The sequence below is a fragment of the Manis javanica genome, chromosome 14, assembly GCF_040802235.1.
Source record: "Manis javanica isolate MJ-LG chromosome 14, MJ_LKY, whole genome shotgun sequence".
In the NCBI taxonomy this organism is placed as follows: Eukaryota; Metazoa; Chordata; class Mammalia; order Pholidota; family Manidae; genus Manis; species Manis javanica.
The window spans coordinates 74,945,398-74,962,579 of NC_133169.1; the positions used below are offsets into that span (position 1 = coordinate 74,945,398).

General features: G+C 43.4%; 1 protein-coding gene across 3 annotated transcripts in view; it reads right to left on the minus strand.

Moving 5' to 3' along the window:
- Positions 1-17,182, minus strand: part of SEMA6A (semaphorin 6A) — a 121,034-nt gene that overhangs the window by 43,502 nt on the left and 60,350 nt on the right. For all 3 annotated transcript variants that reach the window (XM_017642553.3, XM_017642551.3, XM_017642552.3), the window contains exons 2-7: positions 16,124-16,261; positions 13,838-13,955; positions 9,647-9,707; positions 8,615-8,677; positions 7,789-7,890; positions 2,150-2,240 (exon numbers count right to left, since the gene is read on the minus strand). In XM_017642553.3, the coding sequence (XP_017498042.1) occupies positions 2,150-2,240; positions 7,789-7,890; positions 8,615-8,677; positions 9,647-9,707; positions 13,838-13,955; positions 16,124-16,223 (535 nt within the window). In that variant the 5' untranslated portion in view covers positions 16,224-16,261. The remainder of the gene's footprint in view (positions 1-2,149; positions 2,241-7,788; positions 7,891-8,614; positions 8,678-9,646; positions 9,708-13,837; positions 13,956-16,123; positions 16,262-17,182) is intronic.

Sequence of the window (17,182 nt, forward strand, 5' to 3'; positions counted from 1 at the left end):
AAGTATTGTGCTTTGGGGGACATACGTGTAAGGTTATATCCAAGGGAAAGAGAATCAAGACTGAAGACTAATTCCTGAAACTTCTGACTCTTTTCCTGGATTAGGAAACATTCTGCACAGACGTTGTAGCAAAATCTATGTGTATGAGACAGAAAGAATTATATTCAAAATAAAAATTACTTCATTGGTTCATTTTTAGTGGTTGTGTATCTTCATTAATTTTATGTCGAAGTAGCTTATATACAATATAGAACTGTTGAGCTCTTCCATTGGTGGGAAAAGCATAGTATTTGTTTGTTTTAAAGCTTATCCCAAATTGTGGATGTCTACTTTTGGCCTTAAAATAACTGAAACTTTCCCAGATTCAAGTTAGAACTACCTTGATAAATGCATTATTAACAGCCATATATCAATTAGGTTGGCTGGGTTGCTTAGATTTGAACTGCAGACTGCAAACCTTTTTACTGCTACACACATCTACAAAAATCTCAACTTTTCTTATAGAATCAGAGCTTCACGTCACACTGGGTGACGGGGGACAGTAGGAGGGCAGTGATTGTGTGTGTATTCCTCCCAGCCATTCTCCAGTACACTTTCTGTTTTACATTCAACTTTGGGTAAATCAACAGAACTTTTAATTATAAAACAGTTTTTATGTGTAATATGTCACTCTTGGTAATATGACAACCATTCAGTTGCAGGAAGGGTCTTACTATTAATAAAGCTTTTTGAGATTTCAAACATTCCAATGAAAAACTTCAAATACACCTGTTGGGGGAGTAGAAAGGGCAGTCATAGTATTGTGTTGTGTGGCTTGCTCTACAGAACTCCAGGAAGGTCGGTGGCCTTAGCTAATCCTCTGCCTAGAAAAGTCCTCGTTAGTTGACAGTTAAATTCTCCCCTGTAGCCCACATCCTCCACGGGACCGATGAATGAAGGTCCTGGTGTCAGGTGTGATGGTGGAAGTTATGCACTTGAGAATAAACTCCAGCACGCTTTCCACAGGCCTTCCTCCTATCCAGGCTGACTAATAGGTCTACAAGACTGTGTTTCTTACAATGCCGCTTCCTGCTAACACGGTGCTCTATCTGAGGGGAAGAACCTTTCCTTCCTAACTTGGCTCAAGCTGTGTCAACAACTCTGTGACTGCAGATTCAGGCCCACAGACGCTTGAGACTGAGGATGAGGTGCAAGGAGCTAATCTTGCTTCATAACTGAAGCTCTAAAGTTCCTCATCTAGCTAGGATGTGCCAGTTTTTAGCTATTGCGATGGAAATTATGGCTAACTGGTTTATTACATGCTATAACAATCACTATAACACCAACACTTCTCCCTTCACCCACCTCCACACAGCTGGCAATGAATTCCTAAATAAATTCCTAATTAAAACACATACACACTCACACACACAAACCCCAATCTGAAAATGATGGCTTGTTTGCTTCTGCTTTATACCCTTTGCAATGGAAGGAAAGGGTGGGGATGGGGGGGATGGGGGTCAGCCTAGGCTAAATTAGCATTACTCCCTCCACCACTGCGACCTTCCCATCAGAGAGAGGCATGCAACCCCATCAGGTCCGCAATGTTTGAGAAGACCTCTGCTGGGAACTTGGGCACATGTGGCCTCCCTGTTCTGAGGGAGCTTCCTTTTGTCTCTTCCCTTCTTTCTATATGTGGACAAGATAACATATAATTCCCACTGGGGCTGGCAGACATCATTTGACCCTGAGCACAGCCAGTGTTCCTCAGAGAAAGAAATGAAAGAGAGCTGAGGAATGACAAGGACCTGTGTCCTGGACGACGCTGAGTTTGTTGAGGCAGAAAAACCCCAGAATCTATGCTACTTCAGTCAGTCCACACTGGTGGTTCAAGGTGCTATCGTCTACTATTTGAGCCAGACATGCTCTGACCGGTATGTCCCATGTTCTGTGGAGAGCTGTTCTCTTTCTCTGAAGGCACACAAGCATGGGTAAGCATGGCAAAGACGTCTTTTAAGAAACCAAAGCACAAGTTCTATACTAATTTCACATGGAAAGGGTGTTCATAATTGCAGTATTCACCAGAGAATCGAGTACCACTGTGCCTCCGTGCCTCCTCCGAGCTGAACGTGGGAAAGCAAATGCAATGAGAAGAAATCAGGTCTTTTACCTGCAAACAGTGCGATGTTGGCATGTTTGGCATCGTAAGGGCATCTGGCCATCCCACTAAACTCATCCCCCAAAGGCTCCAAAGTATCCATCTAAATGAAATAATGAGACTTAATTAGGAATGACGACAACCAACAGTAGTAGTAGCAACTAGTATTTCTATAGCATTTAACGTGCTAAGTAATCCACATACATGGTACACATCCTCAAATACCCCTGAGATCAGTCTACTGGTTTCCGATTTGGAAACTGAGGTTTACAGAGATGAAGTCACTTGACTGATCTTCTGTAGCTAGAAAAGTTTGCAGTTCAGGCATGCCTGCTGGACTCTTTACCATTACAATAAAGATTCCCATATCCTCCTGTAATCACCTAGAAATAAGTGTCTTCTCTTTGGAAAAGGAATTTCTGAGGCAATCAGTGTGAAAACTTACGGCCTTCCTCTCCTACTCCTCCTGGATTAGCTCTTAAGTCATGAACTCTAGAGACTGACATCAGTTTCTGGTTTTGCTTTGCCTAAGGAGTTCTGCCTTTGTGGGTTAAATCCCAGTAGAAGACGCTGGAATTCTTCCTTCAGTTAGCTGGCAGAAGAGTATGGCATCAGCAAGATGCAAAAACATGGGTGCAGGCAGAGTTCATGCGGCCTTTTGCACTGACTTCAGAAACGTGTTCCAGCCTCAGACTGTGTAGATAAGGAGAGGCCCAGAAGATGGGCTCACACAGGCCAAAGCAGTGGAGACTGGGGATGCCATTTGCCTCTCATTTCCTCGTGCCCATCCCGGGCCTTGTCCTGCCTGCTAGGGGTTGTAACTGGTTTGCTGGTGAGTTTTATTTGGTCATTTTGTGAAAAAAAACAAACAAACTAAGCCCTGAAACAGTGAGATGACACATGAAACCTGGATTTCTTGCTTTTTTTTTGAAAGTCATTTCAATGGGAAAGTCTGGGAAAGGTGGTTGGGCCTTTCTTGCCCAAGTGTCAGCAACCAGCTATAGCTGAGCAATGACCACCCCTGGTATTTTCTTCAAACAAGTATGTGGTCTCCGGTACCAAGGCCCCTTCACCCTCACAGGGTATGTCCATCCTGCTTGCTTTACTCCTACAAGTCACCTGCCTGACCCTGTAGGCATTTGCGGGTGTGGCAAAGACACACTACCTGTTCACCAAATTCCATTTCCCTTTCTTCCACACCACACTACATTTCCCATCCTCCCTTGCAACCAGGTATGGTCACATGACTGAGCTCTGGCCAACAGAATGGGAGTGTAGGGCAGTGTGCCGCCTAAGTCTTGCCCAGAAAAACCTCCCAGCATCTCCCACACTTTCCATATTCCCCCCTAGAGACAGAGTTATCCAGGGGAGAATCTAAAGCCCTAGAGATGGCCGCGGTAGGAGCAGTATGAAGGCCTTCTGAATAATCTTGTGGAACAGAACCTCTCGCACTGACCCGTACATCATATGTTGTTTGACTGAGATGTGAGCTGGAAATAACCCTCTTTTGGTAAAGCCACTACCAGTTAAGAGGCTGGCCTACCTTTACCAGTAATACAGGGGCTCCTGCCTTCTACCATGTGGTCTTCTTTAAACCAGTGGGATCTTTCTAGCATTTAACTCTCAGTACCACGGAGTTCCTAAAATGATCTCTTCTACATCATTAATGTTTTACACCCCTCAGGGGTAGTCTTCTTTATAGTTTGAGGGTATTTTATTTTTCATTTGGCAGTTGCATGGTTTGACTATAGACAGAAAACTAGCAGAAAATAGGCCTAAGTCAGCACTGGTGCCAAGCAAGGATCCACAGAGAAGACTTTAGCACTAAATCAAGGTACATGGAGTTACTGCCCAGGAGACAGGAGTGAGGTTCTTACTCAGCAGCCATTAGTGGAGCCAGTCAACTGTGCTTTTTCTCTAAACGCCCCCAGACTGTTTCAGGGTTATGTCAGGATTTTCTAACAGTAACCACTTTGAGGTAGCCCCTACTGAAGCCATCCTATTTGTCTAAACTGTAGTTGCGAATCACAAGAAGCAGTTGTGTTAAAAAAAAATATATTGCTAAGAGGAACATGTACTAGTCAGGCATCCTTTAAAGCACATATATTCTTCCCCCACCCCACAGCACATTTTTATGAAAGCCATTTTATGATATTTTATCCCAACAAGTGCTTTCTGTGACTCTGACAGACTCTGTGGTCTGTGCGTCTGGCAAACATTCAGAGGCGGGGCTTTGCAGGCAGCGACGCAACAGGAATGCCTTTATCCAGAGCAGGGCCTGCGGTAGTCTTGGCAGTGGGGAAACAATGTTCAGAGGGGATTTTTTTTTTCTAATGTACCTACTTCTAAAAAAAGTGGCCATAGCTATAGCTAGTCAAAGGCAAGAGGCAGTGAAGAATTAATGTATTGGTTTGTGAGTTCAGAATTGTCCAGAGACAGACAATGCCATGGTGAAATCCTCTTTCTGTGAAGAACTAATCCTTGTACTAGTCATCAAATCTCAGACTTAGCAGCAGCCCCTGGGAAATTAAATCACCATAGGGAACAGATAATTATACTAAGAACCAGCCTGACTTGCAGAAATTCAAGAGGTTTAGAGAACAGGAAGGAAAAGACGTGGACTGTAGTTTTAGATTTGTACTAGAGGGCCTTCAGGATTCTTCCTGAATGTCTGATTTGGGCTATCATCTTTTTAATGTATTCATCTCATTTCTGTTATAAAAACTATAAATCACGGCATGGTGCAGAGGCAGAGACCAAGAATGTGTCAGCCCCCTGCCTCAGTTAGTCTCGTGAAACTGATGCCTCTGCACTGTAAGTTGGGTTTTTCAGGGGAAGACTGGTCATTGTTTTTGTTTTGCATATTGGGTCCTTGATCTGTTGATATAAAGCACTTAAGGGAGAGGCTGTTCGTTCTCCCTGCAGCCAAATGCATTACATCTCATACCATCAGCAAAGCCCCGTGTGCCCCAAGTCTAAAAGAACCCTTTTCTGTGCAGCACCGAGAGCTCTCACTACCATTGGCAGTACTGGGCATGCAGACGGGGCTCAGCAGGAAGAACATCCTGTCTTTGGTTTCTGAGAGGCTCAGGCTCCTGGGTCACGTCTCAGCAGGTGCAGCTAGAACAAGTGAGAGGGTACAGGTGCCAGTCTAGGTGAAGCATCTTGGGGACCAGAACACGTGTGGGAAGAACGAGCAAGGCCACTCCCGGCCTGTGGAGTTCAGTGCCAAGGAAACCTGTCATTTGTCATAAAAGATGGCTTTCCATCTAAGGGATCCATTGGGATTTGTTAGAAGCGTGCGTCTTAATGAGTCCTAAACAATGACAAACAGGGATGGAATATTAAGTGGTAGAATTGAAGTAGAAACTTCAGCCCTATGATGCTTCCTGTATTGTAAGCTGCATGAATCCTGTCATTATTTAAGATTTGATATTTTATGATAGTACTTACAGTACTTTGTACATTAACTTAAAGTTTAAAAAATAATGCATTAAAATATCTTGATTACTGAGTGTGCGGTGCCCCCTCCTGAGGTGCGCACCTTACCTTCCTTGCCCTTTATCCTGGCTCTGCTGGTGCCCATTTCCTGACAAGGATGGAAGGTTGATGTGACGGTAAAACCAGACCCTCCCTGTGATGTGCGTGCTGAGGGTCTTTCAGAGCTGTTAGCCCTTGGCTGGCGAGCCCTCTGGCTCCGATTCCAGGCCACCAATGCTCTCCTCATTCTTCACGTCCCAAGGTCTCACTTCATGCAGGTGAAACCCAACTGTGTTTCCCCCCATCTCCCCCTGAATCAAGGCTTACCCACCCATGTTCTGGTTGCCTGTCTCCATTCATGCCCCGTAGACCTTGCGGCCCACGGTGCTGGGCACGCTCCTCCGCAGGGCCGGCCCCGTCTTCTCAATGACGCACTCCACCCTGCAGCTCGTGCCCTGCTCCCTGCCTCAGTGGTTGGCCCACACCCCCCCAATTCCCCTGACGGACCCGCAGCTCCTGCCCTGCTCCCTGGGTCCCCCCACCCGTGCACCCCCCTGATGGACCCGCAGCTCCTGCCCTGCTCCATGGATCGGCCCACCCACCCAGCTACCCCCCTGAGCCGCCTGCAGCTCCTGCCCTGCTCCTGGGTCAGCCCACCCATGCACCCACACCCCTGAGGCACCCACAGCTCCTGCCCTGCTCCCTGGGTCAGCCCACCCACGCACCCCGCCTGACGCACCTGCAGCTCCTCCCCTGCTACCTGGGTCCCCCCCACCCCCACTCCCCGCAGTCATTCTTAACTCTTCCCTCCTTATCCTGGGCTTCCAGTCAGTCATTAAATCCTACTGGTTTCTGCCCCTGAACTATTTCCTGAATCTGTTCTCGGCCTTCATCCCTGCGACCACCTACCTCTCCAGCTTCTTTTTGGTTAGTCCACCACTTCAGAACCAAGTGAAGTTTCTCAAGCTCAAGGGAATATTTCTTAACCCATTCGTGTGTCTATGCTGTGTGCCCTTCCTACCTGGAATGCCCTTCTCCCTTCATCTGGCTAACCTGTACTTCCTTAAGACAAAAGTCAGGCAGTGTCTCATTCATGACCCACGAAAATTAACTGAGCACCTGTTTGGAGGCACTGGTCAGATGCTGGACAATCTCAGTTGTGGTCCCTGTTCTCACAGAGCCCAAGGGGTTTCTTCTAGGCTGCGGGTGTTTGTGTTCTGGGTCTGAGAACAGCAGGGGAGAACGTCTGAAGAGGAGGGGTCATCTACCTCCTTCTGGAAGCTTTCCCTGATTCTCATCTCAGGCTAAAGTAAGTACTTTTCTGCTGTGCTTCCGTAATGCTCTGCATTCGGTCACCATAGCAACAACCTTTCGGAATTGTAGTTGTCTTCTCCCTGTCTGGCTTCCCTAAGGATAGAGGCCTCCTGTTTATCTTTACAACTTCAATGCCTGACCATAGGAGAAAATATGTGTGTGATAAATGAAGGGCTGTGGTAGAAAGAAGGGACAGGAACAGTCAACAGATGTGGAGCCAAGACCTGAGATCATTGCCACTTCTGCTCCTCTGGCTGGCAGCCCTTACTTTTTCAGCAATGCCTCTGTCAGATGCATCAGAACTAAGCAGGTATACTAACGCTCTAAGAGTTCACTTTTTCCCTTGTATAAAGGCCCAGGTAAGTAAGGCCATAGTCATGTAAGCCGAGTGCTAAATGGGATTAAATTCCTGTGTTCTTGAAAATCTCCTAAAGGAAAGTCTACAGTTTCCAATGACATGCTTTTGAGAGACCTTTGAAAATAGGAATCACAACATAAGTATACTCTTGCACTCGGAGAGGAGATAGTGGGGTGGGAGGGAGAAGGAGAAAGGGGGAGAGAGGAAATCCACATGGCATATGTGGTAAGTATGTTAGTGCTCTGAACAATGAAGAATAGGGTGTTACAGAAACTCACTTTGCTGGGCAGGCTCTTTAAAGATGTGTCAGTCAGTCCTGAACAAACAGGAGGCTCAGAGCCTGCTTGGGATCACTCTTGGAGAGCAAGACATTAGGGCCAACAAGTGAGAGCAACCCAGGTGGTGCTGAATTACCCGCTCGGGTTCCTGCAGGCACAGTCACAGTGAACTGTGAACTACCTCCAGGCCATGTGGTTCCAACAGACAAAACAGCATTTACCTTATAGTTTCTGCAGGAAGGGTTGAAGGCATTAGTTCCACAGACAAACAAAGTATCATCGTTTTTCTTTAGGAGAACTTTAATAAAGTTGTGACACTCATCCTGAAAAACAGTTCAAACTTTTTTGTATCGAGTCCATTCAAGACAGAAACCTATTCTCCACCGTGTAGTGTGAGCTGCTGACAGTAAGGTTAAAATGAAGGTGGCTGAGGAGTGCCCCTGTTAAAAATTCGAGCTCCTGCTGATGTTTACCAAAGGGGATGTCTACAACCGCAACTGGTTTTCAACAGTAAATAAAAACAGGGCATGGAGGGAAAGAGTATGTGTTTATGCCACCAAAGGCAGGCAAACCTGGAAGTGCTGACCTCCCATCGTAGTCATTTTAATGCCAGATGCTCCAGGGTCCCTTGATGTTCAAAGCTCCTGGCTAAAGTGTGTTTTATGTTGTTCTGTGACCGAAGGCACAGACCACTGTATGTCTGCAGCAGTGTCTTCTGAGCTCTGCCACACACTCCCTGAGGGTCTTGGGCTGTGCGGTGGGCTACTGGAGAGTGCACTTAGCAGAGCTGAGGAGCCGACTTTGTGTTCATAATCCCTAGCGCCCCTAAATACTCCATGATGCAGCCCTCCCAGCTGTCGTGATGTTTTATTACATTAAAAGCAAACTATTTTTGCAAATTAAAGCCTTCAATAAATTGATGGAGAAAGCAATTACTGGGGGAAAAGGGACTAGTGTGTTCCATTCTACATCATGGTTGACGGCTAGAGATAATAGTCAAAAACTTAACCCAGTGTGGCAGCTACAGGAGAAATGAAAATTGCCTACCTTATGTTTTCCCTTCATTCTGCATGTGTCTACATCAGCCTGTCTAGATTTCCATGTCAGTTTCTACAGGGATCAAGAAAGAAATCAATTAGAGCCCAGAGGTTGTTGCATTTGGTTTTGGAAGTAAGAGTTCCCTTGGGGGGACAGAGGCTGAACATACATTTACTGAAAGCTTTCCATATCCTTTCTCTATGATTAATTCACTGTAACAACAAAAGATTAGAGATGGGAATGTTCATTTAATTTTGAACTCCTATCTATTCATTAAACTATGAAATGATCTCTTTGAAATAAAGATGGAGAAAGGAAAGAATAAACAACACTATGGAGATTTCATGTAAAATATCCAAATTGACTTGCTAAATTATGCTCATTTTGGTAAAATACATATCTTTGCCCTTTCCTCTCAGTTGATAAATCAATTTTCATAAAGCAGTCTTTTTCCTCAAAATATGGAAGTCATTTTCTTAAACATAAAGGGGACATTCACTTTAGGTGGACAAAGCCTTAATTCAGGGTACAGCACTTAACGTAAATTCATGGACTGAAGGGATCATCTACTTCTATGCTAGATTTTACAAAGTAAAATACCTCCATGTGGAGTTATAAGGGGAGCTTAGGTTATATTTTATGTCTGCCTGAAATGGATAACGATCAAATTCCTGATCCACAATAGTCAAATCAAACTTAATACCACAAGACATGGAAACATTACATTGAAATGTTTATGTGACAGTTTTACATGTGAAAACTGATCTTTTCCTTGACAAACATGCAATATTTTATTAAAGGAATTTAGGAATTACCTAAAACTCCAAAGTGTCCATGCACACATATTTGGTGAATAAAATATAGAGCAACTGTTTCTGAACATGTATTAAGCCCTAACTTACCCCCAAATTAGGATTTCACAAAATGCTCAAAATAACTGTTTAGCCACATCAATCTCAATCAATCTATTTAAAGTACACATTCTCTTCAAGAACTCTCCTTAGGTCCTTCATTTCAAAAGATGGTTTTAAAACTACTTACTTTGCTACAATAGATTTCTTCTGTGTGTGAGGTGTCTGTATCAACAGTATAAATATGGTCCCTATAAACAAAGAAAAATTAATAGTGTCAAACAGAAGAATCAAGACAGTTAATTTTTTCCTGAATGAGTATATATCATTCAAGGCTGTTAAATCCATATCCATGTTTATTAAAAAACAAGACTTCCACATTCAAGAAAAAAAGACTTCAGCCTACAGAAGGTGCCTTTGGATCACCTCAACACCATCTGACAGATTGAGGCCTCTTAGCTGTAAGTGACCACTTTTATGAAAACTTTCCTGCAGTTTCTCCCTTATTAGAACTATAGTATTGGTGTCCATGAAGTCCAGGAGGGAGGACTCTTTCAGTTAAATTAGCCCCAAAGCCAGAACACAGATGGGTTCACATGCCCTTTCAGGATCTTCAACTCCAGGTACAAAACACTTGGTATTCATCATGCCACATTTGTTCACCAAGGGAGCTAATAACCAAAAGTGAATCTCCGTCTCCGTCACTCTTTAGAAGACATATTTCCAAAGTCTTAGCTTTGCTGATTTGATTGATAAGATAGAAGATGATAAAGGTAAAATTATTTCCAGAAGCCACTCTTTCCTTTACATGATGATGGCCGATTAAGGTCTAAGATGAACTTGAACTAAAGTTTACATTGCTTGCTTCTGTTCACCTCCCTGTTTTGCTGAGAATTTGGTTGTCTTTATAACGTGCTGCCAATCTCCCTTTGGAAAAGGAGAAACAGAATCAGCAGCTCAGGTGTGGGGCTATATTTAAACATCCCTTTCTGTATGAGCTGAGTACAAGGGCATTTTTGTCTGGGATTCAGAAGAAAGAAAAGAACAGAACTACACTCAATTGGGGATGGGGGGTTAGTGAAGGAAAGCAAAACAGCTCATTTTCCCTTGAAATAACATTGACTTTTTCTAAAATGCAGGAAGTCCTGGGGCTGGAAAATTACCCACAGCTTTAGACCAGGACCTCAAGGCTCCCATGCAGACTTTCAAGTCCCCTCATTACTTATAAAAAAGGGCAGGGGGGGAAAACAAAGAAAAAGGTCTTTAGAAAGGAATTATCTGCTGTCAGGATCAACTTCCATTTTGCCCCCCTAGTCCTTTGGAAATCTTTTTGCTACTGCTTTTAGGGAAGTACAACAGAGAAAAAGAGAAATAAAAACAGGCTCTCTCATGTGAAAATTAAAGGAGGGGGCCAGGCAGTTAGCTTGAAATTCCCTTGCTTGATACTGAAGTGTGTGTGTGTGTGTGTGTGCTGATACTGAACTGTGTGTGTGTGTGTGTGTGTGTGTGAGTGAGTGAAATGGTGGTGAGGGGAGAACAGGAGCCTATTTTGTAACTTGCTGAATTTGGAAAGTTCTTCAAACTTCAGTAGGGTGCCAGAATCGCTCTGCCCTTTAATTTCAAGGCAGTTTTATTGCATTCATTTGTGACTTGTTTGACTTTATTGGGGGTGCTGTGGGTCAGGCTCGTTATGGGAATGGAATTGCCTCTTAATTTGGTATCAAGTTTGAGATGACTCTAGGCTTTTTCCTTGCCCTGTCTCTCCTCAAAACTTTTAAGTAGGAGCTGAATATATGAATTGTAAATTAACAACTGATTAATATGCATTGGCAATTCCTCAGAAAGCTCTTGGGTTGCCCCCTTCTGGCGTGGCCTGTTTATGCTAATTAGCAGTTTAGAGATTAAACAGAAAAATAAGAGGAATTAACAAAATGGATAATAATAAAGCAGAACTGAAAGGGGTTTGTGCCATCAAGTCTCACTTAGTGCTTGGATTCTGGATGGGACTTGGCTTCCAACTGCTGACACCATTTGTCTAAAGAAACTGGGAGGCCTTTTAAAAATAGAATCCCGTGTATGAAATCTCCTTTTGGACAATGACAATGTTTTTCAATATCCACGAGATCACATTTGCCCAGCAAACAGAAGCAATGCTTTATGCTAAACCACACACCAGGGTCAGGGTTCTTTCCAACCACCCATGTGCACACACCCCCCAGTTTGAACACAAACTGACTTCATCCTAGCACATCCTCATTCCCCCCTCCAGTGAGCACCACTCAATTGTGTTATCATGGCTTGAGGCCCAGGGGGGTGGGGGGAAGGATTTAACTTCAAATCTTGTTACTTGCTGCCTAGGAACCTGGATCTCTCAGAGCAGTGTTGGGAAATCTGAAATTAAAGGAAGAGGAGAGCACCTAAGTATGAGGGCCACAGAACTCCTTTAGGAATTTTTCCGACAATGTGTGTTGAAGGGAAGTGGCTATGTATAGAGTGGAAACCACTATGTCAATGCCAGGAGGTTATAAATATGACCTTTAACAAAAGGTGATTATATCTTATAGTTTTCAAAAAGTGAATATGTTTCTCCTTTTCTTCCTTCCTTTGACTTTTTCTCCTTTTCCTGGGGCAAGGGCTTAGGGTAAACCTGTCTGGGTTCTAATGAGCTGGAATAATGATCACTTTTAAGTTTGCATAGCACCTTGCTCCTAGCTCAGGCGGCGCCCCCTGGGCCCGCAGTTCACACCCACGCTGAATCATCAGGCGCGAGTGCGCCATGCTCTTCTTCCCCCTTCGAGACTCAGCTGCAAAATGAACAATTCGTAGAAGATTCTTGAGTCAACCTATTTCTCGCTGATCCCATGTTTAATCATTTGTTTTGACCAGCCTTTAGATAATTGGGTACAAATGTAATCTTCCAGCCTTGCTACATTTAGGAAATTAAAAGTGACATTGAAGAAGGAGCTGTTCCTCTGCTGCCAGAGGCAGCTGCTGAGGACCTCACTGGGATGCTATTTAATGAACACCTACAATGGCTATGTTCTTGGGCAATAGCTACTAGAAGGTCATTACCAGGGCAAGCAGTACCCCCTCTACTGCTCACTGGGCTGCAAAGTGAGAGAGTAATGCCCCAGACTCTAGAGAAAGGCCATGCGGGTTCAGATGCTCCCGTGTTGCTGTGACCCAGCCATTTCCCCCCTGTACCGTGGTTTCCTCCTATAAGACTTGGGGGCAAGAATGGCTCCTTCCCATAAAGTCTTTTCTGGGACTGAATGAATTAACATTTATAAAGAACTTGCAACTATATTTTCCATTTACATAGCAAATACAAATACTATATACTATGTAAGGATTCATGAGATGTAATTTTTAAAAAGTGTTTTGGCATTGTTCCCCGGCATCAAATGTGGGGTACTCACAAGGATATTTTAATCTGGCTGAGTTTGTGGCTTTATGTTGCCTAGCTCATCATTTCAGAACATCTAAGTGCTTTAAAAGAATGCAGCGCTTCATGCTCACTGCCAGAGAGTTATGGCAAACATAACCTCTACTTCTTCTTTCCAGTGTGAAATGACTGATCATTCTTGATCCAGGTTAAGACCACAGAGGAACCCCACAAGATGGCGTTCCTTGTCGCTGCTCACGTAGAATTGTCTTGAATGACTGCAGACCCCCCAAATGGGGGATCATATATTGTTAGAATCCCAAGGGAGTTCATTAAGATAATCTAATCTAACTTCCCATTTGACAGAGGACATTATGGCCAGAGAAGTTGTAGTCCAAGTAAATTTAGAGTAGAATTAAAACAAAAGCCTAAACCCATGTGATCCGTGTTTAGGCATCAAAAATCTTACCATATTGTTTTGCCCTAAGGCGTGGTCTATTTAAAGGACATTTCCCCGATGGAGGAGTATTTTCTTACTAGGTCCAAATCAAAAACTCTTCTAAAATGAGGGGTGCTGCCATTCTGTTAATGATGTATATGTATTCATTGTATTCAGTGTAAAATTATAAACAAGTTTAATATAAACCCCCCACCCCTACACACACTATAAAATACACGTTACATATGCAGCTTAATTTAATAGCAAGTATCAAGGAGAGAAGCACTATACTGGGTGCCTGGATGGATTTTTGCATGTATGTTCATGATAAACAGTGGATTATTTGAGCCTAAGCTCCAAAATGGGCAATTATTTCAACCTAAATCCACATAAAATTAAACAGACACAGAAATCTTGAACGAATGATTGCTTGACAAACTAGTCTTTAAGTAACACTTTGGGAATGTCATGATTGTTAAAACGATGCACAGTGGGTACACTGAGGTCTTGGGACCTTCAGACGCTGGGAAGGCACACGTGAGGGAATGGCCGCTCACCTAGCAGCAATGTAGAGAGTTCTGTTCATGATCATAATCATCTGGATGTCCAGTCTGTGCCTCTGTGTGGTGTTCCGTCCTGGCTTATGGCCCACAAACACCGGATACTGTTTTGTATCTGTGAAAAGAGGGGATGGGGTAAGAGAGAGAAAAGGAAATCAAGCCAAGAATTGATGGGGCAGGGAGAGGAGGGGGTTGGCCACAAAACAAAACCATATTTAAGTTAAACCATGCCACCGTTTCCCATCTCCAAGAGTCTGTTATTTTAGGAAATACAAAGAGAGAACAGTGCCCTTTAAGGAGGACTAAGTTACAGTTTCATTTCCACATGATAATAAGCCTGGACTTATATTTTTAAGTGTCACAATTTCTAACTTGTCCCACTTTCTGGGGGTTAAACTTGCAAGTGAACTCTTCACATGAAGGTGCTCTTTTCTTCCAGTTTTCTTTTCATCTTCTTTAGAGTGCTAAGAAGCCTGAGGGGCAGTCTGCCAAAGATCTTGTCTCGGGACAAAACTATTTCAAAGCAGCCTTCCCATCAATCACCACAAAGGCAATGTGGTCTGGAGGCGAGAGACCTCTTCCAGGAGCCAGAAGAAAAATACAGTCTCCACAGGCGTCCAGTTGGAATAATCTACTATTGAAGGCAGTCCCACTAAGTTGGTTGGCATTCTAGGAACTGTGGGAAGTTCACTCTTGAGTGAAGCAATTGGCTAATCTCATAGCAATGGGGGCTTTGACAGGACAGGGTCAAACCGAGTGTAGCCAGTCAGGTGATCTGGAATCATCCCTGACTTGGAGAGTCAATGAACATATTTCTCTGTTCCTACAATTCTTTACTTGAGAGAGGGCAATTTGTAATAATATCTGACCTTTCGAAGCACCTACATCTCAAAAATCTCTCTGGACTTAAACCTGCAATCTCCAGAGTACTGGCAATCCCTCAAAGAAACAAAGCAGGAGAGAAGGGTGAGTCACATTTAAGAGGCAGTTTTTTGGGGAGGGGAGGGCGGGGTATAAATAATGACTTAAAAACCATTCACAGATTGATGCTCAGACCCCTACCCTTTAACCTCCTGTGGAATCTGAGCATTACTCACAGTGGGCATCTTATTAGAGAGCCTCTGTATGTTTTACTTGTGTGCAACGTTGGCATGGGGTTTATCTTGTACTTTGCCCTCCACTGCTCCGAAATCTCATTTGCCCATTCATCAAGGAGCGTGCTAAAACAATTCATGCCTCTCTACTTACTATAAAGGATTTGAGTGTCCACTGAAGTATGATTTTCAGCAGCAAATTTGGGCTGGGGTCTCTTCTGTACAGGGATACCAAAGATAGAATAACTATCTCAAACGGACATGAATGCTTATAAAGGTTTGGTACCTTGAGTTATGTGGACTCTGCCACTTCAACAAAGATGAGCTTGAACTACGCAATTTGGCCCTTGATCAGGTCCTGACTTTTGACCTCTGATTGTCTTATGGGTCAGGCCCTGCCACCTCACTTCTGTGTAAACTATTTCCTTTTTCATCATAGACCATCCAGCAGAAAGCTGGGCATTGATGGATCTCCTTAGTTTCCCATATTAATGTTAGGCACCTTTTTAATGATTAGTTCATTTGGTATTTGTTTTGGGATAATTACTGGGAGAACAGGTATTTGGGTAAAATGCTCTCTTTCACCTTTACTGTGATAAAATATTTTTTCTTTTGGCGGGAAGGAAAAAACAAAAACAAGTAGTAAGTTGGCTGTTCTACCTCACACACATGATGAATTGTTAAACATGTTGCCTTGTACCCTTGACAATGAAGCAAGAGACCGAAAGGAAGTTAAAATAGTTACAGTGGGCCCTCTGTGAATTCACTCTACCTAAGTCTCGCGATGACGGAACTTCTAAGTTAAAAAAAAAAAGGGTTAAATTTTGTCCCTAAAGTACTCTAAAACAATCTCCTTGTTTTCTATTCTTGTTAACAATGCCCATATATTGATTACACATGAAAATGTACAACATTGGCATTACCCGAATGATGGTGATATTCGCCCACAGCTGTTTTTCAGGCATGACCGTGGCCTCCTCCGTGTAGGAACTGAGACTTCACCAGAATTATTAGGAATATTTCAAACCCTCACACGTATGCATCCCCACAACATTCAAAGGAGTCACAGAACACTCATCCCACCAGTTTGACTTGAATTATCCGCCTTTGCTACCTCTACAAGTTAAAGTGACTAACAAGTCTCCTGTTTTACTCCAAAGGGAAAGAGAGAGAGACTGTGGATACTTACAGTTGCCATGCGAAATACTGATTGGCTCAGAATCTTCTGGGAAACCAGCCCCAGCAAAGTGTAGCAGTGTGAAATATAGCAGCAAAGCTTCTGACCTCATAGTAGTTCAGCGGGGAGACTTTATTTCTCTACTTCACCCTGCCAAAGAGCAAAGAAGGGATTTTTGTTTTTGCAAGTCAGCTTTATTCATCTCCATAAAATGAAATGTCCTTGAAGATAAATTTAAGGGAAAAGGAGCCTCTGCTTCATGCCGTTTCCCTTGTGAATTCACTGATTATTGTGTTTTACATGAGAAACCTGTATGCCTTACCCACTGTGTCTTCTTCCTCAGGCATCTGAGCCCTTTTGTGAAGCTTCTCCCAATCACATGACCTTCATCCTGAGCCATCTTAGGGCCATTAGGTGGCTATTATTTTCACAGTTATGAAACTGCATTCCAAAAAATGTGGGCAACTGAGAAAGGACTTTGTTTTTCTTTTTTTTGGGTAAATACTTTTTTTCTCAGCAGGTTTACGGCAGCCTGCCGTCCACCAGACATGTTTTTGTTGGTCAGCCCATAATCTGGATGAGATTTGAAGTAGTTGCCAATATTGAAAAATTAGGTTTTGGACCTTCTTCATAAAAACAAGAATGTCTGAGATACGGACCTACTGACAGTTCCCTTCAGGTACCATGCCCCTCCCCCAACACACACGCCCGCACACACGCAAGCACACCTGTAACCGGTCCTGCTTGCTGATTTTCATTACCTGCCTGACTCCTGAGCTGAGATTTTCATCCCTGTTTGTGTAATTCTACAGTAAGTCTAATAGTGAACTCAGACATAAATAAAATCACACAGTCTGTGTTTAAGAAGTAAATGGATCCGTTCAGACTTTGTGAAGAACACTATAGGGAGAATCTGAAACCACATCCTGAAAATGGTATTGTTGATTTTAAAAATCCCATCTCTGTGTATTTTAGTCTCAAATACTACCTTGCCACAGAAGTGAATCAAAATGCCAGAAATACTGTTCGACTCAGCTGTATTTTCTTAAAGATGCTCTTTATGTGTAGAAA